This window comes from Pseudochaenichthys georgianus, chromosome 9 (genome assembly GCF_902827115.2).
Source record: "Pseudochaenichthys georgianus chromosome 9, fPseGeo1.2, whole genome shotgun sequence".
Classification (NCBI taxonomy): Eukaryota; Metazoa; Chordata; class Actinopteri; order Perciformes; family Channichthyidae; genus Pseudochaenichthys; species Pseudochaenichthys georgianus.
The window spans coordinates 36,304,225-36,328,454 of record NC_047511.1 but is presented as its reverse complement, the minus strand read 5'-3'; the positions used below and the strand labels follow the sequence as shown (position 1 = coordinate 36,328,454).

General features: G+C 42.0%; 4 protein-coding genes across 5 annotated transcripts in view; 1 reads left to right on the top strand and 3 right to left on the bottom strand.

The window, feature by feature from the left end:
• The first annotated feature begins 715 nt into the window (after positions 1 to 715).
• On the top strand, positions 716 to 7,812 carry LOC117452743 (cilia- and flagella-associated protein 73-like). The gene is made up of 7 exons (XM_034091491.2): positions 716 to 877; positions 5,488 to 5,605; positions 6,245 to 6,337; positions 6,437 to 6,625; positions 6,963 to 7,184; positions 7,285 to 7,443; positions 7,526 to 7,812. Exons 1-7 carry the CDS (start codon positions 840 to 842, stop codon positions 7,652 to 7,654), a joined length of 948 nt encoding a protein of 315 aa, XP_033947382.1. The 5' UTR covers positions 716 to 839; the 3' UTR covers positions 7,655 to 7,812.
• A 6,662-nt stretch (positions 7,813 to 14,474) lies between these two features.
• On the bottom strand, positions 14,475 to 17,413 carry LOC117453130 (saxitoxin and tetrodotoxin-binding protein 2-like). Its single transcript, XM_034092005.2, has 6 exons — positions 17,245 to 17,413; positions 16,038 to 16,180; positions 15,852 to 15,916; positions 15,240 to 15,368; positions 15,020 to 15,115; positions 14,475 to 14,940 (listed from the first exon to the last, which is right to left on the bottom strand). The coding sequence occupies exons 1-6, from the start codon at positions 17,353 to 17,355 to the stop codon at positions 14,855 to 14,857; spliced, it is 630 nt and encodes a 209-aa protein (XP_033947896.1). The 5' UTR covers positions 17,356 to 17,413; the 3' UTR covers positions 14,475 to 14,854.
• Positions 17,414 to 19,590: 2,177 nt separating this feature from the next.
• LOC139434461 (uncharacterized) lies at positions 19,591 to 21,201 on the bottom strand. Its single transcript, XM_071204297.1, has 7 exons — positions 20,985 to 21,201; positions 20,689 to 20,831; positions 20,528 to 20,592; positions 20,382 to 20,413; positions 19,985 to 20,114; positions 19,766 to 19,864; positions 19,591 to 19,689 (listed from the first exon to the last, which is right to left on the bottom strand). The coding sequence occupies exons 1-7, from the start codon at positions 21,087 to 21,089 to the stop codon at positions 19,634 to 19,636; spliced, it is 630 nt and encodes a 209-aa protein (XP_071060398.1). The 5' UTR covers positions 21,090 to 21,201; the 3' UTR covers positions 19,591 to 19,633.
• A 1,006-nt stretch (positions 21,202 to 22,207) lies between these two features.
• LOC117452729 (single-stranded DNA-binding protein 2) overlaps positions 22,208 to 24,230 on the bottom strand; it is a 63,601-nt gene continuing 61,578 nt past the window's right edge. For both annotated transcript variants that reach the window (XM_034091466.2, XM_034091468.1), the window contains exon 17: positions 22,208 to 24,060. In XM_034091466.2, coding sequence (XP_033947357.1) covers positions 24,031 to 24,060 — 30 coding nt within the window. In that variant the 3' untranslated portion in view covers positions 22,208 to 24,030. The remainder of the gene's footprint in view (positions 24,061 to 24,230) is intronic.

Sequence of the window (24,230 nt, the reverse complement as noted above, 5' to 3'; positions counted from 1 at the left end):
CTTCGTAGTACAGGCCCCTGGACTTCGAGTCGTGGCTGAACCTGTCTCTGCGGTCCTGCCTGACTCTCACCATACTACTTCCCTGCTGGCTCCCACAAGATTGCTGACATCCTCGTGGATTCATCTTCTTATTATAGACACATGCATTTCCAAACATTCGGTCTACCTACAGTATGTTGTAAATGTATTATCTTTTCGATTTACACACGGCATCTATTGCACGTCTGTCCGTCCTGGGAGAGGGATCCCTCCTCTGTTGCTCTCCCTGAGGTTTCTCCCATTTTCCCTTTAAACTGGGTTTTCTCCGGAAGTTTTTCCTTGTACGATGTGAGGGTCAAAGGACAGAGGGTGTCCTATTGTCATACTGATATCCTGTACAAACTGTGAAGACCACTGAGACAAATGTAACATTTGTGATATTGGGCTATATAAATAAACATTGATTGATTGTCTAAAAAACATAGTTTGCTTTTCAAACCATACAATTGAAGTTTGATTACTGTAAATGGCCTCAATTCATACAGGCGTTTTCTATGCTGGGTTTTACAAATGCATAACATTAGGCTTATTGTGTAGTGATAGGCTAAATTATTGGAAGTGTTTTTACATTTCCCATTAATTAGAAACTACAACCATGTTTTGTTTTAAAACCATCAATGAATAGTTCTGTAACTTTAACATTGTTTTGTTACCATGGAAACGAGTCGGAGAGGAACGCTGAGAGCTCGTACAACGTTTGAACATTAACAAACCAACGACAGAAGCAGGAGGAAGAGAGTCAGATCTGGAAACATTTGTAATCTACTCCGCCGTGAAAACTGTAAAAACAACAAAGAGTCATGACCTCCAGGAGCGTCCGTAAGAAGCAGCCTTCACGGTGAGTGTGTGTGGACTGTGGAGCCAGTGTTGTGTGTGTGTTGTTGGCGTTGTGCTCTGCCTGCGTGTTACAGAGGTGGGAGAAGTACTCAGATCTGGTATTTGAGTAAAAGTAGAAGAACCAGAGTGTAGTAAAAGTCCTGCATCAACATGTTATCCAAGTAAAAATACAAAAAAGCATGTTCTCAAAGCTGGTAAAGGTGCAGCTAGTTTGAATGACATTGTATACTTATATCACGACCTGAAGTGTATTGCTTTTATAAAACGGTTACCAAGTGTGGCAATATGAAAGAAAAATACACACTCTAATTTTAATAGTTTTTATTAGTAAACAATGATGTTCAAAAATAAAATAGTCCCTCCGTTGCCTTCTGCACAAAACATAGTGCGAGGTGGTTGCTATGCAACAACAACAACAGCTAGCGAACATATTAGACAGAGAGCGTTGATCGATTATTTGGCTATTTATTTACATTCATTTGTATGTTGCCATTTATTGTGCACCCACTGAAAAACTGTCCAGCATCAGTAGAATCAATGGCTTACGAGGTTACTTGTATAGGTTGAGGTTGTTCTAGGGCTGTTGCTTGGCGTGGCGAGAATATTGCTCCACTTTCTCCGGTCCCCGAGATTCGGCTTCCAGTAGATCTGGAGAGCTTTCGCACCTGTGGCCACTAACGGTCATAATTTCTCTGCTTTGTTTCAAGACCCGCATCAGAAAGCTTTTGAATGGTGGTAGTCAGGGGCGGCGGGTGCTGTAGGCTAGGGAAGGCTAAGCCTTCCCAAATATTTGTGTAACTGCATCCTGGTAAAATAAAAATATAATGTCTAATGTGTGTGTCTTTGATATTAGCGCTGCTATGCAACCACCTGTGCCCTGTACGAAGCCAGTTCAACGCCAGTTCAACATACCCTGGATACGTTTGAGTTATCTTCACTAACCCTAACAAACGAGTTCTCGCTAAACGGTCCTACGACGCTGGTTATCAACTCGGTAAATCAAGCCAGGGTTTCTCTCTCCAGCTGAGAATGCGTTCACGTGATAGGGGCGGGGTTAGCAACATTTGACCAATCACAAACAGGGACAAGTGTACTGACAGCGCAACATCATACTTCATTAATGAAAAGTAAACTAATATTAGACAAATATGAACTTTAAACATCCATGATGACTTAAACATATAATCCAGGATACAAGCCACATAGTTGCACCTGCAAGGAGAATATAGAAAAAAAAGAATACGTCTGCATACAGTATATTGTAGCGCCAGGAAAAGGGAGTCGGAGGCGGTGTATTCAGAACGGAGTTCCAATCTTTATTATCCATTAATTATAGAGAGGTCAACACATCGTCTGCTCTGCTTAACGAGCTAGCAGGAATGGGGGCTAACTCTCCAGGTGTTCCCACTAAAGGGTCCGTGTGGCAACACAATAAGAGAGGTGAATTATGTCCAATAACGTGTCACCACACAAGCCCCCCCAGAATTCACGTGTAAACAAAATCCGTATGGCGGGGAGGAACAATCCGCCTGCCCCCACGAGACCTGCGCACCGGAGTCGGTACAGCGACCTCCGCCTGTGCGGCCCCTGACAGAGGAGGGACCGGAACAACAGGTCCACACTCCCTGACAGGAATCAAAGCCGGGGGTCGGCCCCGTCTCGGCGGCCGAGCCAGCACCACCGGCCGGTCCACGTCCAAGAGAGCAGCCTTCACCCGGTCAACCGAGACGTGCTCAGCCTTACCGCCCATGTCGACCACCAGGTGTCCAAAACCCGGAAAGGTCCGTCGTAAGGGGGCTGCAGGGGGCCTCTGTGTGCGTCGTGACGGATGAAGACGTGCCCAGCTGAGCGTAGCTCCGCGGGAACTTGAGACCCTGGCGCACCGTGCTGAGTAGTCGGGACTGGAGCGAAAGCCTCCGCCGCGTCACGCAGAAAAACTCGCTGGGCCGTGGCAGACCAGGGAGCTGATGCATTTGGGAGGAAATCCCCCGGAACTCTCAGCGGCTGACCGTAGACCATCTCCGCTGTAGAACACTGCAGATCTTCCTTGGGTGCGGTCCTCAGGCCCAGCATCACCCAGGGCAGCTTGTCGACCCAGTTACCGTCAGTAAGGCCGGCCTTGAGGGACGCCTTCATGGAGCGATGAAAGCAGAGGCCATTAGCCTGAGGGTGGTAAGCGGTAGTCCTGTGCAGCTTGACCCCCAAACCGCTTGCCACAGCGTTCCAGAGCTCGGACGTGAACTGAGAGCCCCTGTCTGAGGAAATGTCTGACGGGGTGCCAAAACGACAAACCCACGTTGCAATGAAGGCCCGGGCAACGTCTGCGGCTGATGTCGAAACGAGCGGAACTGCCTCCGGCCAACGGGTCGTTCTGTCCACCATGGTGAGGAGGTAGGAAAACCCCTGAGAGGAAGGCAACGGACCAACCAGGTCAATGTTGACATGATCAAACCTCCTCTCAGGCACCAGGAAACGCTCCAACGGGGCCTTCGTGTGGCGGTGCACCTTAGCGCGTTGACAAGCCACGCACTCCCTGGCCCAAGTCCTCACATCCTTTCTCAGCCCATGCCAGACGAACTTCGCGGCCACCAAGCGCACCGAAGGTTTAACGCCGGGGTGTGATAGGCCGTGCACCGCTTCGAACACAGAGCGCCTCCAGCTGGCAGGGACGACAGGCCGCGCCAGGCCCGTGGAAACGTCACACAGGAGGGTAATGCCCGCGTCGCCGAACACTACGTCCTCCAAGCGCAGCCCCGCGCCCTCCACCTTCAGAGCCTGGACGCCGGGATCTGTGACCTGGTCCGCCGCCATGCGAGTATAGTCCAGGCCCAACTGGACGGCACCGATGACGACTCTGGAGAGGCAATCAGCAACCAGGTTCGACTTGCCAGCCACGTGCTTAATGTCCGTAGTGAACTCTGATATGTAGGAAAGCTGCCGCTGCTGACGTGCCGACCAAGGCTCCGCCACTTTTGACATGGCGAAGGTGAGCGGCTTGTGGTCGACAAACGCCGTAAATTCACGGCCTTCCAGCATGAAACGGAAGTGCCGCACGGCCAAATAAAGTCCAAGGAGCTCTCGGTCAAAGGTCAAACGTCTCTGCACCGGGCTGTTGTGTAGCCAGGAAAAAACGATCCGCTTCCTCAGCCAAGGCACGCGGCTCCGTGACAGGCGTGTTGGCCAGCGCCGTCTGGACCCGGGGAGGCAAGTGACGCAGGAAAATCTCCGTGAATAAAATCCGGGGATCTTCCCCCCCTAGCAGATTTAGCATTTTCTCCATTAGCTGAGATGGCTTGCTGTCTCCCAGGCCTTGAATGTCAAGTAACTGGCGGGCCCTCTCCTTAGCAGATAAGCTAAATGTCTTAAGGAGAAGGGCCTTAATCGCCTCATATTTGCCATGATGTGGGGGGGCTGCGATGAATCCCACCAACCTGGACGACGTAGAGCTGCCCAGCGCTGCTACCACATGGTAGTATTTCAGGTCCCCGTCACGGACCTGTCGGCAGGCGAAGTGCGCCTCCACATTTGCGAACCATGCCTCCGCGGCGTGCTCCCAGAATTCCGGCAGCTTTACGAAAACATCGCGTTCAGCCATGCTCGTTAATTTTCCGGAAACTTTCTCGGAAACGTCAGGGTCACCAGTGTAGCGCCAGGAAAAGGGAGTCGGAGGCGGTGTATTCAGAACGGAGTTCCAATCTTTATTATCCATTAATTATAGAGAGGTCAACACATCGTCTGCTCTGCTTAACGAGCTAGCAGGAATGGGGGCTAACTCTCCAGGTGTTCCCACTAAAGGGTCCATGTGGCAACACAATAAGAGAGGTGAATTATGTCCAATAACGTGTCACCACAATATGTGACAATATAACTAAGTGTTGCACGGCCAGATACGGCTCGAGAAGCTGACTCAGATAAGGAAATATTGTGAGATCGATGATCTGATTGATGATGTGATGTCAGTGTGATATGAATGATAAGTGCGACACGTCGGCGTCTTCTCTGCATACGGCAGTTCAAACTGCATTTCCTTTTTCCTGTAATATGACTTGATAGATTTAAACTCCGCACACTGAGCTCTGATCGGTCAGCAGGCGGTGCTTTCACTGAGTTGATCTCTTTCCTATAGACGCCGGAGGCGGGCAGCGTAAAATGAAAAAAAAGTTATTTAGCCTTCCCAAACCTGAGACTCACGCGCCGCCTATGGTGGTAGTGTTTTGTATACAGTTTTTCTCAGACGCGGAGGGATACTGACTTGTTGTGAAAAGTAACTACAATTCTACCCGTGGTATATGCTCAGTAGGCTATATCACGTCTAAGAACCAATCAGATTGCTTGATTTGACTTGTCCGTTTTATAAAGCAGGGTATAGCTTGTGAATTTACTCCAGGTGTGATTTAAGTCTTGTTGATTATATCTCACATTATTGATCCAAATCTGCAAAGTAACTAAAGGTAGGCCTATTAAATAGATACATGTAGTGGAGTAAAAGTACACGATTTAGGCTACTTCTGAATTGTAGTGGGGTAGAAGTACAAAGTAGCAAAACATATACTCAAGAAAAGTACAAGTACCTCATTGTACTTGTGTGTTAACCATACTGTATGAATACAGGCGTGTGGAGGGGAGCGCTGAGCGGGCAGCAGCCCACAGGAGCTCTTCCCTCTTCGATCTGCTAAAAAAACGCAGGGAACTCCAAGACCTGGACAACGAGAACCAGGAGATGCAAGAAGTAGGTTAACAGGAACTAACGATAGCCTACTTACAATAATTGATACACACACCTTCTTAAGTATCCAACACCTTTTCGTGGCATTTTATTTGTATTAAAAAACAACAACATATGCCTATAATCTGCACACGATTAGTTGGATCATTATTGAGATTAGGATTATTCTTTTTTTTTATAAATGACAAACATTTTTATTGCACTTTGAAACTTCAGTGTTACTTTTTTTAAATCAAAACCACTATATCGCATTTTCTTTTGTGTTTCTACTGTATCCACAAAAATATATCCATATTTCTAACCACATACAATATATGATCTTTCAATAATATTACCACAAAAAAACAAAAAACATTTGGTAAATATTTAAGACCCTGAGTTCTGGGAAGTATCCACCAGTATTTGTAATTGTGATTCGTGCTAGTCAGTTTTCTCCAGGTATCTGCTTAACCCAGAGTGACATCCATCTAAATCCATATATTTATAATTCCTTCATTAATAGCTCATTGTGTCAAATGCTATTATTAACAAATCGAACAGTTACCAAGTGTTGATATTTCCCACGCAGTTCAACTTTCTGACTTAATGCTCACTGTCCTGATTTACCATCATAAATGTTCCCATGTCTGTGTCTCATTATAGGAACTGGAGAATTTGCAACAGCGTGAAGATGAGTTGCAGGAGAATATTAAGAAAGCTAACAAGATGAACCTCAGCTATGAGAAGATTCTCAGGGTATAGTGAAGGACCATTTCACACACAATTCCTGTATGAAACTGTTTTAACGTTATTGGGTTCACTTTAAACTAAATCTCTCCATCTCCCTCCCTGCAGGACCAGGCTACTGAATGTTCAGAGGGAGCAGAGAGGGAGAGGAAAGAGGTTTTCCATCTGGATGCAGAGCATGAGAGGCTGGTGGTGGAGTTAGCTGAAGAGCTGCAGAGCAAACAGGAGCGAGAGCGCCAGCTAGTGAAACTCAGACCGTACGCTGTGAGCTTTGAGCAGGCGGCCAAGTTGACCAAGGTACTGCGAGGGATTCTTTTAGAAGCTAGAGAATCTAATTTAAACATGTTTATTGTACAGGAATAGTCTGTGTGTGTAATCATAACAATTACTTTTATAATTGTTTTGATCGTTCTAAATCTTGTCTCTTGATGATGTCCTCAACGTATTCACACACATTTAACATTATGGTGTGGAAAAGCCTTTCTGTCTCATTCTTCCTCCAGGTTTATGCTTTATTTAAACAAAAATCATGTATATGATGTTTGCAGGTGTGGTTCATAAAGTGTTTTAATTAGATAATGAATTTGAAATAATGGAGTTACACTGTGTGTGTTTCTATGTGTGTGTGTTACAGTTTAAGGACGCAAAGAGCCTCGCAGATCATATGGAGAACCTTCTCCGAATTCGAGAGAGTCTCCTTCAGCAGGACCTGAAGAAGCGTGAGAAGTATGACGAGCTGAGGAGAACCCTGCAGTCAAATCAAGAACAGCATCGCCTCATGCGTCTGCAGAAGAACTACGAGCTGTCCCAGATGGAGGTGGAGCATGAGAAAGCGCGCTCTGAAGTTCTGGAATGGGTACGAGAGCTGACCCCGGGTCAAAGTCCGGCATCAGAGCTAACACCAAATCTAATGATGATCTTCTGTGTGAAATGAAGTTGTCCCTGTCCCCACACAGGAGAGGAAGTGGAACCAGATTCAGGAAACCGCATCAAAGAAAACACTTCTCCTGGGACAAATCAAGATGGCGACACTCAACCTCTACGAAATGACATGTCAAGACGAAAAAGCAGATGAAGCGGTTGATATAAACAACACAGAGAAACAGCTGGACCAGGTGTGTACCCCAACAGAGCAGAGGTGGAGGTAAAAAGCAAACAGAAAAATATACACTTGTAATTTTTTTACTGTCTCCTCAGGTTAAGACGTTCATTCAAGACAGCGACGACATGGTCAAACAATATCAGACTTCTTCACAGAGACAAGATGGAAAGAAAAGAGACAAAAAGAGCTTTCCAAGTCACCGTAAAAAAAAGGCTTCAAAGTAACCTTTACCATGAGTCTCCTCACAGCTTTAGAACTGAATTTTCTGAGATGGAACTAAATAATTAAAGTGTGTTTATCTAATGTTAAACTCTGTGAGTTTCATTAACTGTGAACTTGTAGACACTGAACTTCAATAAACCTGAACACTGAGTGCAATCAACTATTGTCCATGTATCTCATCATTGTTAGTAACATGGTTTGATTCTAAATTCTGAAATGGTTCTGATAGTGGGAGCTAAACATTTGAGGGTGACTTTTTCAGAAAGTATATCCAGTTGCAATTTCAGATAACTTATACAGCTAAGCTTCTCCTCTCAGCACAATATCATGTAGACAATGAATCATCAGGATAAAGGTCCGGTACTTCCACCTCGTGTCTCCTAAAGAAAACAGCAATCTGTTGTAACTTGTTTTATTGATCAGATCTCTGAACAGCTTCTGATGGGTCTTTGTCTTTCACGGCACTTTTGACCCCTCTACAGACATACTGTCACTTAATGGTAGGAAAACAGTGAACAATAACAAAAGATTAACATTTATATATGGACATTCAATTTTATATATTGGCCTACAGTATTATCCACACTAGTGAAATGTAACTATTTATATTTATATTTATACCATACTTATATTGAATGTTGAGGTACAGGTATTTTATTATTTTCAATTATACATTGTTCTTCTGCTCCGCTACATCTCAGAGGCACATATTGTGCTTTTAACTCCATGATATTTTGGGATAGCTGTAGGCGCAGCTATCCCATGCTCACGGCTGCATTTCCCCCTTTAGATATACGATTTCAGGATCGGGGTCTAATCCCCAAAGACTTAACATTTATCATATGGCATGTGTCAATAAATGTTCTTTAAACAAAATGAAGTCTCTCCTGATTGAAATATCAATAGGAATAATCCAATAATACTCTATAAACTCTTTTTTTTTTATTTGAGTGAATCGTAGGAATTAGACAATCCTCCTAAACCACAGAGTGTGCCAATCCAGAACAGATACGCTCCGCTGACACAGAACCGGAGATCTCTTTCTGATGACCTGGATAACCTGTCCTCTTCACACAGCAGGGTAAGGACCAATAGCTACTCCAAAAGTAAAAGGCTAGAGGGAAAGCTAACGACTGGGCCTGAAACTCTGATTGTGGGTGACTCTGCTGTAAGAGATGTAAAAGGTCTGTGTAGTAAGAACAACACCAAAGTACTCTGTTTTCCCAAGGATATGGTCTCTGACTTGGCTGAGAAGATCCTGCATATTGGGGCTGAACATCCGACTGTGAAGAATGTGGTACTGCACATTGGAACAAATGATGTTGTGAAACAACAGTCAGAAGTGCTGAAAAAAGACTTTAAATGTCTGTTGGAAACTGTCAGCTCTCTAAATGCAGAGGTGTTCATCAGTGGCCCTCTACCGCCAGTCAGAAGAGGAGTGGAGAGATTCAGCAGATTGTTTGCACTGAATACCTGGCTTTGAACTGTCTGTATTGACCATTCTGTCAATTTTATTGACAACTTTAACTTTTTCTGGGACCGCAGACATCTTTTTAAGGCAAATGGAGTTTGTCTGAACAAGTCAGGAGTGAAATTGTTTATCTCTAACGTATTCAACTGCCTACGTCATCAATCTGTTCCCTCTGCCAAGGACAAGCAACAAGAGTAATCAAAACAAGAGAAAGACACAACACATCGCTCAGAAAACCTTGAAAATCTATCACTGCACCCGCCTGAGGAATTTCTTGATTATGGGAGACAAATGGAGGAGTCTCCACCGCCCTTCACCCCCCCTATCACCTCTGAGGATACTCTTCCTTCACCCCACAGCTCTCTCTACTCTCCGTTCACCCTTTCACCCTCGCCCACCCTCCTGGAGATCGCTGAACACACGAAGGAGATACAGAGGGTTGGCACCGATTCCTTCCTGGAGTTCAAAGACCAAACTAAGGCGATACGCAGGGTTGGCAGCATGTCCTTTACCCCCGCTCCTCAACGACGCCCACCAAAATCACTGCAGAGACACGCACCATCTACCCCGTCTTCATCACCGTGCCTACGTCAACCACCTCCCCCCCCCGGCAGCATGTCCTTTACCCCCGCACCATCTCCCCCGTCTCCATCACCGTGCCTACGTCAACCACCTCCCCTCCCTTCAAGAAAGCATCTGCAGTCTCCGAAGCCTGATAAGGATGTGTGTGTACAAAACGCAACAAACTCTTACTGATATGTGCTGGGTCCAGGCTCAAGGGCGTATGGTACTCTCAACTCTTTCCAGGACATGCCGAGGCCTTGCCTGCCAGTAGATTTGCCGATATCTGTGTTGATAGGTAATAGATTAAGAGCGGTGAATCAGCTTAGAAACAGGAAGTGCTCAAACGTTTGTGTGAGTTTATCAAATTTAGCAGTGATTCCATGTCAGCCACAGCTTGTCACAAAACATCTTACTGATAGTGTGTTTAACGAACTTAAACTAGCTTTATTAAATGTCAGGTCTCTGGCAGGAAAAACATTTTTAATCAATGATTTTATCACTGAGCACAATCTCGATTTTATGTTTTTAACAGAAACTTGGATTGAACAAAATAACAGTGCAGCTGTTCTTATTGAATCAACCCCTCCCAACTTTAGTTTTATGAGTCAGGAAAGAATGCATAAGAAAGGAGGTGGAGTTGCTATTCTGTTCAATGATTCCATTCAATGCAGGAAGACATCGTATGGAAACTTTGATTCTTTTGAATTCTTCTGAAATGCTCCTCTCGAGCTCTGTTCCTAAATATCTATAGACCACCCAAATACTGTGCAAGCTTTTTTGATGACTTTACTGAACTGCTGTCTATAGTGTGTATTGACTTTGACCATCTAGTCATTGTTGATGATTTTAACATCCATGTTGACAATCCCCAGGACAGAGGGGCAAAATAACTGTTTTGTGTTCTTGATAACTATGGACGGTCAGTCCATAGTTATCAAGAACACAAAACAGAACAGACGGACAAAACAAACTGCGTTTGACACTGTTGACCACAGCATATTACTCGACCAACTAGAAAACTGTGTGGGACTTTCGGAAACAGTTCTAAATTGGTTTGAATCCTACCTAAAGGACAGAAACAACTTTGTTTCTATAGGTAAATACACATCTGAGTTGACAAATATGACATGTGGGGTTCCTCAAGGCTCCATCTTGGGGCCTCTTCTCTTTAACCTCTACATGTTACCACTGGCTCAGATAATGAAAAACAAGAAAATAAGTTACCATATGTGGATGACATAACAAATTTACATAACAATTTCACCAGGAGACGATGCTCCAATTCAAACACTGAGTAAGTGCATTGAACAAATCAATGACTGGATGTGTCAGAACTTTCTCCAATTAAACAAAGATAAAACTGAGGTAATGCTTTTTGGAGCCAAGGCAGAACGTATAAAAGTTAGCGCTGAGCTTCAGTCTGCAATGTTCAAAACAACAGATAAAGCCAGAAATCTAGGTGTAGTCATGGACTCTGACCTGAGTTTCAACAGTCACATTAAAACAGTTACTAAATCAGCCTACTATCACCTAAAGAATATATCTAGGATTAAAAGACTAATACAGCAGGATTTGGAAAAACCTGTCCATGCTTTTATCTTCAGTAGACTGGACTACTGCAATGGTGTCTTCACAGGTCTCACTAAAAAATCTATTAGGAAGCTGCAGCTGATTCAGAACGCTGCTCCACGAGTCCTCACTGACACTAAGAAAGTGGATCACATCACTCCTGTTCTGAAGTCTTTACACTGGCTTCCTGTGTGTCAAAGAATAGATTTCAGAATACTGCTGCTGGTTTATAAAGCACTGAATGGTTTAGGCCCAAAATACATTTCTGACCTCCTGCTAAATTATGAACCATCCAGATCTCTCAGGTCTTCAGGGACTGGTCAGCTTTCTGTCCCCAGAGTCAGAACTAAACATGGTAAAGCAGCATTCAGTTATTATGCTCCAATTATCTGGAATAAACTCCCAGAAAACTGCAGATCCGCTGCAACTCTGACTACTTTTAAATCCAGACTAAAGACTTTTCTTTTTGCCGCTGCTTTTAATTGAACTATTTATATCTTAAACTGCACTGTAACTTGTATCCATGTATTTTTTCTTTTAATGTTTATTTTATTATCATTTCTTTTTAATGACTGATTTTAAATGCCATTTTCTTAATGTCTTTCGTTTTTTGTAAAGCACTTTGAATTGCCTTGTGTTGAAAGGTGCTATATAAATAAACTTTACAAAATAAATAAATAAAAGAAAGTGAGCGGATACTAATAAAGTTTTATTCTGAAATGAATGACATGTCATGTCCTAAAGGCATTGTTGTAAAAACAGGCTGTTTTGACACCACAGTTTTCAAAATGCATTTCAGTACATCATCTTCTTTTATAGGTTTAAAAGTAGATGTAAAATCAAAAATCACACAACTTCAGTTTTCATAGCATATATGATGATGATCAAAACAAAACTAGTACATTTTACATTATATTTTTGCTTAAAACTAATGTTGCTGCTGCTGCTGCTCACATGCCCTCTTTGTTGTCGGGGCACAGCTCTGAAACACAGGAAGACAGAAGATAAACTTTAGGATAACACAGAAATCTTGGAGAATATCTGCAGTATTTCCATTTTTCTGATCGTGTGCATTGTACCTTATCTACTCAAAATTATCTGTATAAAAACACAATATTTAAATGTTACACGTGTGGCAACTTGAGTACGTTCTTGTGTCCGGGTAAGACACAGATTCAGCTTTGTTTTTATTTATTTATAACAATCATTTTACTGAAGACTCACTGACCTGTTTTGCCGTCGTAGCTGTGGAAGTTCTCTGGGAAGCTCAGACACCCAACTTGTTTCTTGAAAATGTCCACATCTTCAGGATCAATTGTTCCGTTCCTTGCTGGAAAAAGGGGAGTTTTTTGTTTTGTTTTAATGACTGACTACATTTGAAACTCAGAGATGAATTGTAAAATCTGATGAGGAACATACTGAACTGCAGGATGTATCTACCGGTGACGTCTCCATTTCGAAAGGTGTCCGTCCACAGCAGGCAGTCGGAGCAGCTCTGAAGGATATGACCTTTGTGGTCTGACAGATTTTCTTTAAAGACAGCAGAGCGACTAATTATATTTTTCGCATGAAGATCAATTTCTAATGCTCCTAATCTTGTTAATACCATGCTAGAGAAATAAGCTGCTTTACCTTATGTCAGGAGTTACTTACTGCGAAATGTGGTGGCGATGCCTGAGACTGTTGCATTCACCTCCCCTGAGATACACCGATTACTGGGAAACAAGAAGATGCTGGGCCAGAGTTTTGTTTTTCAAAAGCTTCACATTTAAATAGTAACAATTGGTTCATTGTTTTATACCACATTTCATTCTGCAATGTTAAATTGATTTTTACTATTATATTTTATAAATACTGCTGCTACTAACAGCGATGTGTTCTTCTGTAAATTGAAATTATTTGTATTATTCTTGTTTTAAATACTATGTGCATGCCTTTTATCTAATATTGTCCTCTCTATCTATACCTTGCTGTAACAATGTACATTTTGTGGAATGATTAAAGGAATGTATATTGTGCTTATAATTAATAATATATATATAATATAATAATAATAATAATAATATTATAATAATAATAATATATTATAATATTATAATAATAATAATAATATAATTAAATGTATAGTATGGTATACGGGATTTGAAGGTAAAGTACAGTACATACTGTACATACTGTATTTCCATTTTGAATATTTATTGTGCTACAAATTCAATTCAAGGAGGATTCTGCCAAACATGTTTTAATGAACTAAATCTACAGACTTACAGGCAGTGATCTCCCCAACGTAACGTCACAATCTGACTGTCAGAAGTGGGAGACAGGTCGATCCAGGAGCTCTTCAGAGACTCCAGAGCCTTGTGGTAGGGCTTGGGGTCCCCGGCTCCCATCACGTATACCCATTTTCCAAAAACCTTCACATCAAAAGTCAAGATTAATGTAACAAAAACAAATCTGAGTGTGCTAATATTATAAAGTAAATCAAATACAATCGGGACAAATAGGTAACACAGAACCTACCAGTTTGCTGTCCTCTGGTATAAAAGGCTTGACCAGGTCCTTGCAGTCGGGTGCAGATGCAGCACTGAGGGTAGAGAGAGCCAACAGAAGCACAACACGCAGAGCCATGGTCAGACGGAGAGTCAGCAGAAATACAGAAGATGTCCCTGAACCGGCAAAGGGAATCTTCTAATGCGGATTCATTTTCCCTCTGGGGTACAAAAAAGAACAAAAAAGTCGTTGTGCAACTGCGTTTAACGGGTAGGAGGTGGTTTCTGCAGACAGTAAAAAAAATGTAATGACCATGCAGATTTCTGTTGCTCAGCATTGAATGGCCAGGCCTCTGTTTCCCGTGGCGTTGACCCTGAGTGAACTCGGGCAAGTGCCAAGACTTGTCTCTGGCTGTTGAAACATTCAGAGAGGACCTGAAGCTGCTTTTCTTCACTAGAGTGAAGGTTGTTTCCCTGTTGGTCTGAATGGACTCCTTGTGGCGACAGTTTCAAAGTTTCTCCCCCTCGCAGAGACGTTACCCGGCAACAGTCTTTGTTGAAGTTTCTGGGAACAGCGGGGCGTTTGAGAAAAGCTGAAGTAGTCTTGATGAAGCGATTCATCTTGAAACATGGGCCTGCTAACTTCTTGTGTACGTACATGAATAAGGCCAAAGTAATGTTAGAGAATAAGACAAAGAAATTAAAATGGCCAAGAAAACAACACAGAAGGAGAATGAAAACTTTTATTTACTTCAGACAAAAAGATGGAAATTGTTACTCAACTATTTAAGGAGTGGTTTAAGTGGATTTTTCAGCCATTACAGTACCCTCCAAATTATGCTATGAGCTATCGACATGTCACATTTCCTTAAACTAAATCGTATTCGGTCAAATAGCCTAGCAGGCAGAGATAATAAATCCACATATTACTCTCCAAAGGCCTTTTACTCATTGCTGTTGCTGAAAACAACCGGACCACCTAATCAAATATTACTCCACAGTACAACCAGATATCAGGGCATGTGTAGGGCAAATTACAACACCACTAAGTACATACTAAGTTGGATATGTTTGGTGTTCACAGGGATATGACTTTTCGGTGCTCTGCTTTATTGTGCAGTTGGCTCCTCATCCGTTTGACTCTCTGTATTCTCAGCAGCCGGTGGAGCAGGCTCTCGTTCATCTGGACACAGATCTGAAAAAAGAGAAAAATGATTGATGTGTAGTGAAGAAAGTATTAAGAAAATGTCCTTAAAGGACAAGAGACGACTGACCTGTTCCTCCAAAGTAGTACTCCGGCAGGAATTGTAGACATTCGGCCTGCTTCTTAAAGATCTCCAACTCAGATGGCTCCAGAGCGCCAGTCCGTGCTTTAGAAGAGGAGACAGAGTAATAAAACAGGGAGGGTGAGGTGGTGAGGATAAGGAGATGCCAAATGGTCAAAATATTAACCAAACACTCAAATCAGCAATGTAGGGGAATAAAAAGTCTTACTGAAGAGGAAAAAGTATCGTCCCTTAGACTTTCCATCAGGGAGGAGGGTGGTGTCTTCGGACAGGAGGCAGTCAGAGCACGTCTCATAGTACTTCCCATCATGATATGAAGTGTGACCGTTGATATTAACTGTGACACATCAGGATAACATGGCAAATGCAAGATTCAAAGATTTAAATTCCAAAGCGTTGTTGTCATACTGTACACAGTAGCTACAGTGTAAATATGACAAGGACAATCTTAAGTCCCAGGCTCCTCCAACAATGCAATATTAATATAAATAAGACCTAAAACAAAACTAATTTAAAAACCAATAAAATAGTGCAAGATTATCTTGCAACATAAATGTGCAAGTAATGCAGATGAAGTAAATGATATACATGTACCAACACATTTGTAATTTAAATGTTGCAGAGATAGGTAAAATAGGAGATATAAGTTTTCATGTAAAAATAAAAATGAAATCTTAAAGATTGAGATTGAGATATCTCGAATGAGATACAGCTGCATCTGGCTATCCATGCATGCAAGACCCATACAATTAGACAGCATGAAAAAGAAACCGTAAGTCAGCCAGAGTGAAAACTAAAAAAAGTTGATGGTGATACATACACGTGGTGTGACTGGTCATCCCAGAGATGGTGGCATTGGCTAAACCCTGAAGGCATTTGTCTTCCCTTTTGTATAGAGAGAAACAAAATAAATGAGCAACAATCAACAACCTTTCAGTATACACTATTAACCATCATCATTAGATGAGAGAGAATGCAACATAACACTTTTCTGCAGGGTCCTTACAGGCGGTCGGCCCAGTAGATGGTCATGACTCCGCTGTCGGAGGAAGCGGACAGATCCACCCAGGAGCCGTTCACCGACACCAGGTCGCTCTTCAGGCCGGGCTGGTCCCATGCCCCCACATGGAGCACCCACCTCCCATAGATCTGCCACAAACACAGAGGCAACACGTCCACGTCTCACTGTTTCATCCCACAGACAATAAGACTGTTAAACACCTGAACTGTTGAAACAACATCCACAATATTCATCTGGCTGCTGCTTACAAATTATTCATCTATTACCTAATATCATATTTCAATGACTTGCATATAGACTCTTATTGCACTATTTCACTTTTTTAAACAATTTTTCTTCTTGTATTTACTATTTACTTGCACTATATTTTTCTGTTGATCTGTGTTTTGTGTTGCATTGTGGGAGAAGCCCGTGACACAAGATTTTCATCGACATAACTACACTGTAGCTACTGTATGTTCGTTTGACAAATAAAGAACCTTGAACCTTGAACCTTGGTGCTAGAAAGTGATACTTTAGCTCTTTACTGTAGCACTTTGTTTTCGATTAAATAGCTTTTGAAAACAAATTTGCCATCTTTGTGTTATCTCTCACCCGCCCGAAAGACAGAGTAAGTAATGACTTGAGAAGTCCTTAAAATGTTCAGACACATTTAAGCATCTAAATGAACATGGCAAAATGTTCTGCTAACGAGCAGGTTTGTTGAAGATATGATCAAGAAAAGCTAAATGGACCTTTAAAAATAAATACTTTATTATTGATGAATTTTGTCGTGGAGGAAATAAGTTATCTTCTAAGAGTTGCAATTAAAATGTATAATAAGAATAAGAAAATGGAAATGTCCTTTCTAATTTTCAATTTTCTACTGAAAAGCTTCTTTGCTAAAGGCACATCATATTTCAGTTGTTGACTTATTAAAAGAGTAAATAATGCTTTGATAATAGACACATTCAAATCCATCCAAAATTGCGTACGGTTGAGTTTACCAAATCAAACCAATAAAAGAAGATATTACTCTATATAAAACTGAATGATTGCACAGATGCACAAGTGATACCAGTTGTGATTAAAAATTGGTTTCAACAACTTTCATGCACATTTTAACTTAGGACAAGTTCATACTAAACTCAGCTGTACACGTTATAAAACACACACCCTCCTCCTCACATAACAAAAGTTGGCTGATACTCACAGGGCTGTGACTGTCCAGCACGAGGGGCTTCACCAGCTCCGTACAGTTCGGGTCAGACGCAGCGCTCAGGGAGGTGAAGGCCAGCAGAGCAACGACCAGCTGTGCAGCCATATCTGGAGACAGCAGGAGGCAGAGAGAACACTAAAGTCAGCTCGAGACTCTCACAGCAAGCAGCTCTCTAACAGTGGGCTGGGCCACACACACACACACACACACACACACACACACACACACACACACACACACACACACACACACACACACACACACACACACACACACACACACACACACACACACACACACACACACACACACACACACACACACACACACACACACACACACACACACACACACACACACACACACACACACACACACACACACACACACACACACACACACACACACACTGTGTCCTATTTATTCCGTTACATAAGAGCAAGCTGACAGGGTCTGAATAGCAAGACCCCTACAGCTTTCAAAACTTGAACACAAGCTTGCACAGTCACACACAGGCACACACACACACACACACACACACACACACACACACACACACACACACACACACACACACACACACACACACACACACACACACACACACACACACACACACACACACACACACACACACACACACACACACACACACACACACACACACACACACACACACACACACACACACACACACACACACACACACACACACACACACACACACACACACACACACACACACACAACTCTTTGCCAAGTTATTTAGGACACACAAGATGGACACGGTGTCTATTTGTTTTCAGGGGAAGGTGAGAGCTTCATGTTTTCAGTTTAGACAATGAACTTTCTGTTTTTGGGAAACAAATACATTACTTACAGTATGGTGAGGACAACTAGAGGCAACTGTGGCTCTGAGGTAGAGTCGTCTACCAATTGGAAGGTCGGTGGTTCGCTTTCCAGCCCTGCAGTCATGTATCATTGGGCACGATACTTAACCCCAAGTTATTCCCGATGTCCAACGGTGTGTGTGGATGTCAGTCTCCTCTGAGCATGCGGCACCTTGCATGGCAGCCTCTGTCTCAGAATGTGTAAAGCATGCTTGCATATGTAAAGTTCTTTAAGGGGTCATAAATGCGGGAAAAGCACTATTTATGCAGCTCAAAACGAAAAAAAGAATGTGTCACAGTAGTACAGCAACTTCATGTGCTTCTTGTGTAACAGAAAGTCCACACACTAAGACCTCGAAATGAGGACAGTCAAACGATTTGTTTAGAAATCTGTTTCTCAATATTGGGTAATAAATCACCAATTGCATTTCATGGCCTCATTTATAAAAGGTTTGTCGTGTAAAACGAATGTTGTCGTGGAAAATGTTTTTTGTATCGGGCATCTCTTCGTTTTTGGCTACAGATAAAGTCCTGCATCACATCTCCAAATAATGGTCCTTTTCTTCCAACATGGCACCGAAGCCCTTTTTGCTCCAAGCCCTCAAACTCATGAGGTGAGGTTATGTAATGTACACTGTATGTGCCATGTATGTGTTCCACTCTCTTTTGATGCACGGATAAAAACTGGAGCCCGCTATGTAACCCACACAAAGACGTTATTCAGTCGCCATGTTTTGAATCCAAAACCATATTAAGTCGGGGAAATATTACACTTCACAGTAAATGTTTTTGGACACACACAGGTTAAAAGTGAGCATGATGAGATTCAGCAAGAGGAGTAAACGTTGCAATAAACGTTGAGAGTGAATACATAAGATACAACTTCTTCCAGGGAGGGAGTCAAACAACTGCAGGACAACTTCTGAAAGGGCTGCTAAAGTTTCTCACAGCCATGTAAACGTTTCTCTCCATCCTTCAAGTTGCACAACAACAAGTAGACAACATGAAAAGACTAGTGATGAGGTGGACAACAAGTGTGCATGAATGGAAGTTGTACCCTGTGCTTTTCTCTGACCAAAGTTTTTAAATAAACTCAACTAAGAATGGACTTTGGCCGGATTGATTGATTTCTCTCTCATCTGATCCAAGATCCAAGAAGTTCCCTTTTCACATGCAAACCTATTGTTATCTTTCATTGTGCTTTACCTGCATGAAAGGAAAAGTGCAGTCCATCAGGATTTATGAATCGAACATTCAATGTGAAATCACTTTATTCGGTTCTCTTTAATACAGTAGTTGAGATCCTGGTATGATGAATCACTTCCACATGCTGCAGTAAGGAGCTCTTTGATTTCACAAGACCCACGCAAGAGGAACAAATGGTTTACTCTTACATCTTTCAAGACATCTGTGATACACACAAGTGGTACTTTGAGTCTAACAGAGCATATTGAATTCAAATTAGATTTATTTCATGGAATAACTTCAGGTCTTTATTGTTCTTCCTCCTTGACTTCTGTGGCAGCTGGTTCCTCTTCAGGGCACAGGTCTGAAACAAAAAGAGTTGATAAGTGCTTCAATATTCTCCTTACTGCCGTGTGTGTGGTGATGAATTGCTATCTTACCTGTGATATCTCCAAAGAAGAATTCTGGGGGGAATTTGAGGCATGCAGCTTGTTGCTTGACAACTTCCAGATCAAGGTCATCCAATTTCCCAGTCTTTGCTGCAGGGCAGGTAGGAAGAGAGACACGTTAAAGTCAACCAAATGAAGGGATAACATCCAGCGTTTTAGAGATGTACACTTGTCAGAGAAGCTGAGAGTAACAGACAGCAGTGAACTCACTGAAGATGTATAGGCTCCTGCCAGCTATGACCTCCTCTTTGCCCGGCCTGATTGTGGTGTCGCTCCAGAGGATGCAGTCAGTGCAGCTCTGCAGCTGCGTCCAAATGTTCCCGTGATCGGTTATGCATTTCTAGTAACTTGTTTAAGCACACATTATGTTGTGTCTTGGCAGATTTGTCAATATTATTTCTCTGTTTAGTTTAAGTCCGTGTCTGCTACCCTTTTTGTTGTCTGCCATTTCCTGTTTTACTTTGCCATTTCCTTTCTCATTTTGAGGTAGTTCGACTCCGACTTGTCACTATGCTCACGGACATGATTACCTGCCCCGCCCTTATTGTTTGCACCTGTAGAGTCCCTTGTTTGTGTATTTATTCTGCGTGTTCCCTGTGCTCAGTGCCAGATCGTTTTTGAACCTTGAGAATGGATTACCTACACCACAGTAAAAACCTTTTTTGAATCATCTTTTGTCTGGAGTCGTGCATTTGGGTCCTAGCAGTTTGTGTGTACTCCAGTCGTAACACATTATAATCATGATTTACTTACATGTCCCCTGGGTGTCGTTAACGGAGAAGGTGTAATTGACGCTTCCATACAAACATTTGCCATTTCTTGAAAGGAGAGACAAATATGACATAAGCCTAAGCAGTTACCTCATGGATTGATTTGCTTAATTAAGAAATAAAAAAAAAGTGATGAACAGTTACATTTTGTCTCCCCAGCGTAGAGTCATGACCTCACTACCAGGTATGGGGGTGAGTTTGATCCAGGAGCTGTTGAGAGTTTTAAGTACACTCATGAGATCTCCAGTGTCTGATACTCCAGCATGGAATATCCATTTCCCAGCAACCTAGACACAAACACGTTTTTAGTTTAATAACGAGTCTCAGCGTAGACATGTTTGAGCTCAAAATAAATCGTTTTTGTTTTCAGTTGTATAGCCCTATAGAATAATAATGTAAAGTACACTGGGGGTTAAGGTTAACTCATGTGAGCAACGTACCCTGCTGCGATCCCCCAGAGGTTTCAGCAGGTCTTCACAAACTGGATCAGATGCTGCAGTCAGGGAGGAGAGAGCCAGCAGAGCTAAACAAAACTGAACAGACATGATTAGAAGTGAAAATCACAGCCAATAGGAGACTGCAACACTATGAGCACAGCACATGCTAGACTTAAGACTAATATAGGGGAAGTTACATAATTATGGGTGAGAGAGAGACAGAGACAGAGCAGGAGAGAGAGAGTTTTTGATGATAAATAAGGACACGAGGTGGGCGGGCGACAGTATGTTTGGGAAGTGATGTAACTTGCATCTCTGTAGTGACCAAAGAGCATATTGACAGAGTATTTTTGGCATCACTGATGTTTGCTGATCTCGTTTTTTTCAGGCAGAAGATAGGGATGATAGTTAATGTGAATGTTTGTTATATATTTATGTTTGTAAGAAGTTTTATTATTGTGTTATAGAAGAGAAATACTGAGGTCTTCGTTGTGGTTCAAAGGCTCACTCACGCTTTCTTCTACTGTCTTCTGGTGATGAATTATTCCTCCCGTCACTCTTCCTCTGTGTTTGAAGACAGGGAGTTGTTCTCATGGAAAATGCAAATACCAGTCAATAAATACATATATATATATATATGGGACTAATCTAAACAGTGTTGACAAGGCAGTGTTAGTTATATTACATTTAAAGGCAGTAAATAAGTACACATCTATGACTGTGCTGTTTCAGGAATTATTCCTTTTGAACTTTGTACTGTTAATGAGCATGTACTGATAATAATGTGGATACTATATTACAGTAGGCTCTTATTTCACTATGTGTTCAAGGTAAAAGATGGCTACGGTTTATTGTAAATGCATTTAGGAAAAGGCTGTTACTGCACATGTTACCATGCTCTTTTGCTATGCTTATGATTTGTCCTCTGCTGACTTTTGCAGGAGCCCTATCAAGTTCATGCAGTTCACACTAGGAGTCTGTCAAGCTTCGTTTCTCAAGGGCAATGGCTTAAATGCGCTAGGGTGGTTAATAGGGAGGGAGCTTGCGTTTCCCCATACAGTGTTCACTCTTACTGTATGTGTACTCACACTGCTGTTCCGTGCAACACATCGAGCAGAACCACACCACTTAGAGAGGCATGACTTTGGATCACCTTGTCTGCAAACCCTGAATTACACCAGTCAATGATACACACAGTCCAACAAAATAGAGAGCGACACTTTGAATAAGGGAAGAGAAGATTTATACTAGCATATTCAAAACTCATGAAATTCTTCTCTGTGTATTTACAAAAACATACTACAAGAATAAAAAAGAGAAAATTAACACATCACTAATGGAGTCCCACATACTGCCACAAAACAGAAAACATGATCCAATTTACAAATGCATCGTCTTGCACTCCCACTTATGGCTTCAATCTAACATAAGTGACTAAATACAAATATTTCTGTTCAGTTGTGATGGTGCACCAGCAGTCCATCCCTCCTCTCCAGATTTGTTTAAATAAAATAATAATATCAAATACACATACAAGACAAGAGGAGCTACATTTGGGAGCTGTACACTATGCAGTAGGGAGAGGGAAATGTTCACAGGCATATCGACCTTTTGTATGATGATTATACATCTTGGGCGGTGAAAAAGTTGAAAACATTGATTAAAAACAAGCTTCTTTAGCTTTCTGTACCAACCAACCTTTCACATCACACAGAGATCACAGTTAATCCGGATGGAAATAGAGAATGTGACTTAATAAGCTTGTGTCTAACAGTTCACCTTTCATACTGGTCATCTCTCTTTGTAAGTCCACTCAAGAAAGTCAATTGATGAATCATTAGGATAAAGGTTCAAAGAACTACAGATAACGGAGGCACCAGCAAACAAAAATCAAATCACATGACAGGTTCAGTGTCCTCATTTGTTATATAATATAGTCAAATAAAACAAATCTAACTTTTGTCCTGTGCACTCAACAGGATGTAAAAATGCCCAAAGGGAAACTGCCAACACCGTCAATTGGAACAGAGGTTAATCGCTAAATAAAGAAAGATGCATCACTTTATTATATTCAAAAAAATCGCTTTGTATTAGTGGGTATAAACCTTTTTACCCAGTGTTATCTCTACTGCTCTCACAGCATTATAACATACCTTTGGAAAGAGGAAGTAACACAATATGTCTCTCACAATTAGAATCACTCAATTCATCATTGGATTGGATTTTGTTTCTATCGCCTCACATGGTCTTGTGTTCAACAAAAGTTACAGTCTTGCTTCAAGCCTCAAACAAAACTGGTTTGCGAGTATTTTCAATAACCACACGATGTGACTTCCAATTTAGATTTTGAAGAGATCTCACATTTTTAACAATTATGGCTGAGTTTGGGAGTATAACTAGCAAAACGACTTATAGTACAAAACATAAAACACAATGTAAGTGGTCTGAACACGTGTGAAGACCACAAAAGCTGAATATTAAGACAGATTTCTGCACAAGCCTTAAATAAACCTTGTTATTGTGATGTATCTCCAATTGTCTTTCAGTAACGGATTTGTCGAGAAAAGACTAAAGATGTGACCACCAGTTGGATTAAATTTGACCATCAATCAAAACGTTTCTATAAATCCTTGAACATTGAAACCTTAGCATAAATAGGATACTGATTTGTTTTTGGGCATGAACAAAAGGCAGACAGGAGTGTGTTCACAGTCTCATTCACGCTGTATGCAAATATACAAACAGTTCTCCTCCAGGGGTTTCAATTTGGTTCCTTTGTACAGTCTCATAGTTGCAGAGGAAGAACTGATGAATGTAGCAGTCCCCACTTCAAACTGGAGAAGAAACGGGAGAGAAGAGACGTGGACAGAAACGATGGAGGGGGGGGTTTGGGGTTAGTAGGAGGACGGAGCGGGGGGCGACTGCCTGACATGGCAGGTTGTGGTGGAGGAAGAGTCACTGGCCTAGATGACATCACATCCTGTCCCGCTGCATTTCACTGATGCACCCCAGCATGATGGGCGGCTGAACCGAACCTGCTTCAGAGCCTTCACACACTCATCGTCATATTTGGAGAATACTGCAGAGATAAGGGGGGAACAAGTATGTGTGAGTGTGTGTGTAGGAACATTTTGCACTGTTAGTAAGTATGCTGAATCAGAAATCCTTCCAAAATGTTATGGATTAAGTCCAACAATTATAAGACATAGTAAAAGTTATGCGAGTCATGCATTTGTGATTTGCTCCCAT

Excerpts from the sequence above, each read along its gene's own strand:
- LOC117452743 (XM_034091491.2), top strand. The coding sequence starts at position 840 with ATGACCTCCAGGAGCGTCCGTAAGAAGCAGCCTTCACG. Across the intron at positions 878-5,487 it reads CGTAAGAAGCAGCCTTCACG|GCGTGTGGAGGGGAGCGCTG; the intron begins GTGAGTGTGTGT and ends GTATGAATACAG. Across the intron at positions 7,185-7,284 it reads GCTCTGAAGTTCTGGAATGG|GAGAGGAAGTGGAACCAGAT; the intron begins GTACGAGAGCTG and ends GTCCCCACACAG.
- LOC117453130 (XM_034092005.2), bottom strand. The coding sequence starts at position 17,355 with ATGGCTGCACAGCTGGTCGTTGCTCTGCTGGCCTTCACCTCCCTGAGC. Across the intron at positions 15,369-15,851 it reads GATGACCAGTCACACCACGT|TTAATATCAACGGTCACACT; the intron begins GTATGTATCACC and ends GATGTGTCACAG. Across the intron at positions 15,116-15,239 it reads ACGATACTTTTTCCTCTTCA|CACGGACTGGCGCTCTGGAG; the intron begins GTAAGACTTTTT and ends CCTCTTCTAAAG.
- LOC139434461 (XM_071204297.1), bottom strand. The coding sequence starts at position 21,089 with ATGTCTGTTCAGTTTTGTTTAGCTCTGCTGGCTCTCTCCTCCCTGACT. Across the intron at positions 20,832-20,984 it reads CTCTGGGGGATCGCAGCAGG|GTTGCTGGGAAATGGATATT; the intron begins GTACGTTGCTCA and ends GTTTGTGTCTAG. Across the intron at positions 20,115-20,381 it reads CAAGGTTCAAAAACGATCTG|AAATGCATAACCGATCACGG; the intron begins GCACTGAGCACA and ends ACAAGTTACTAG.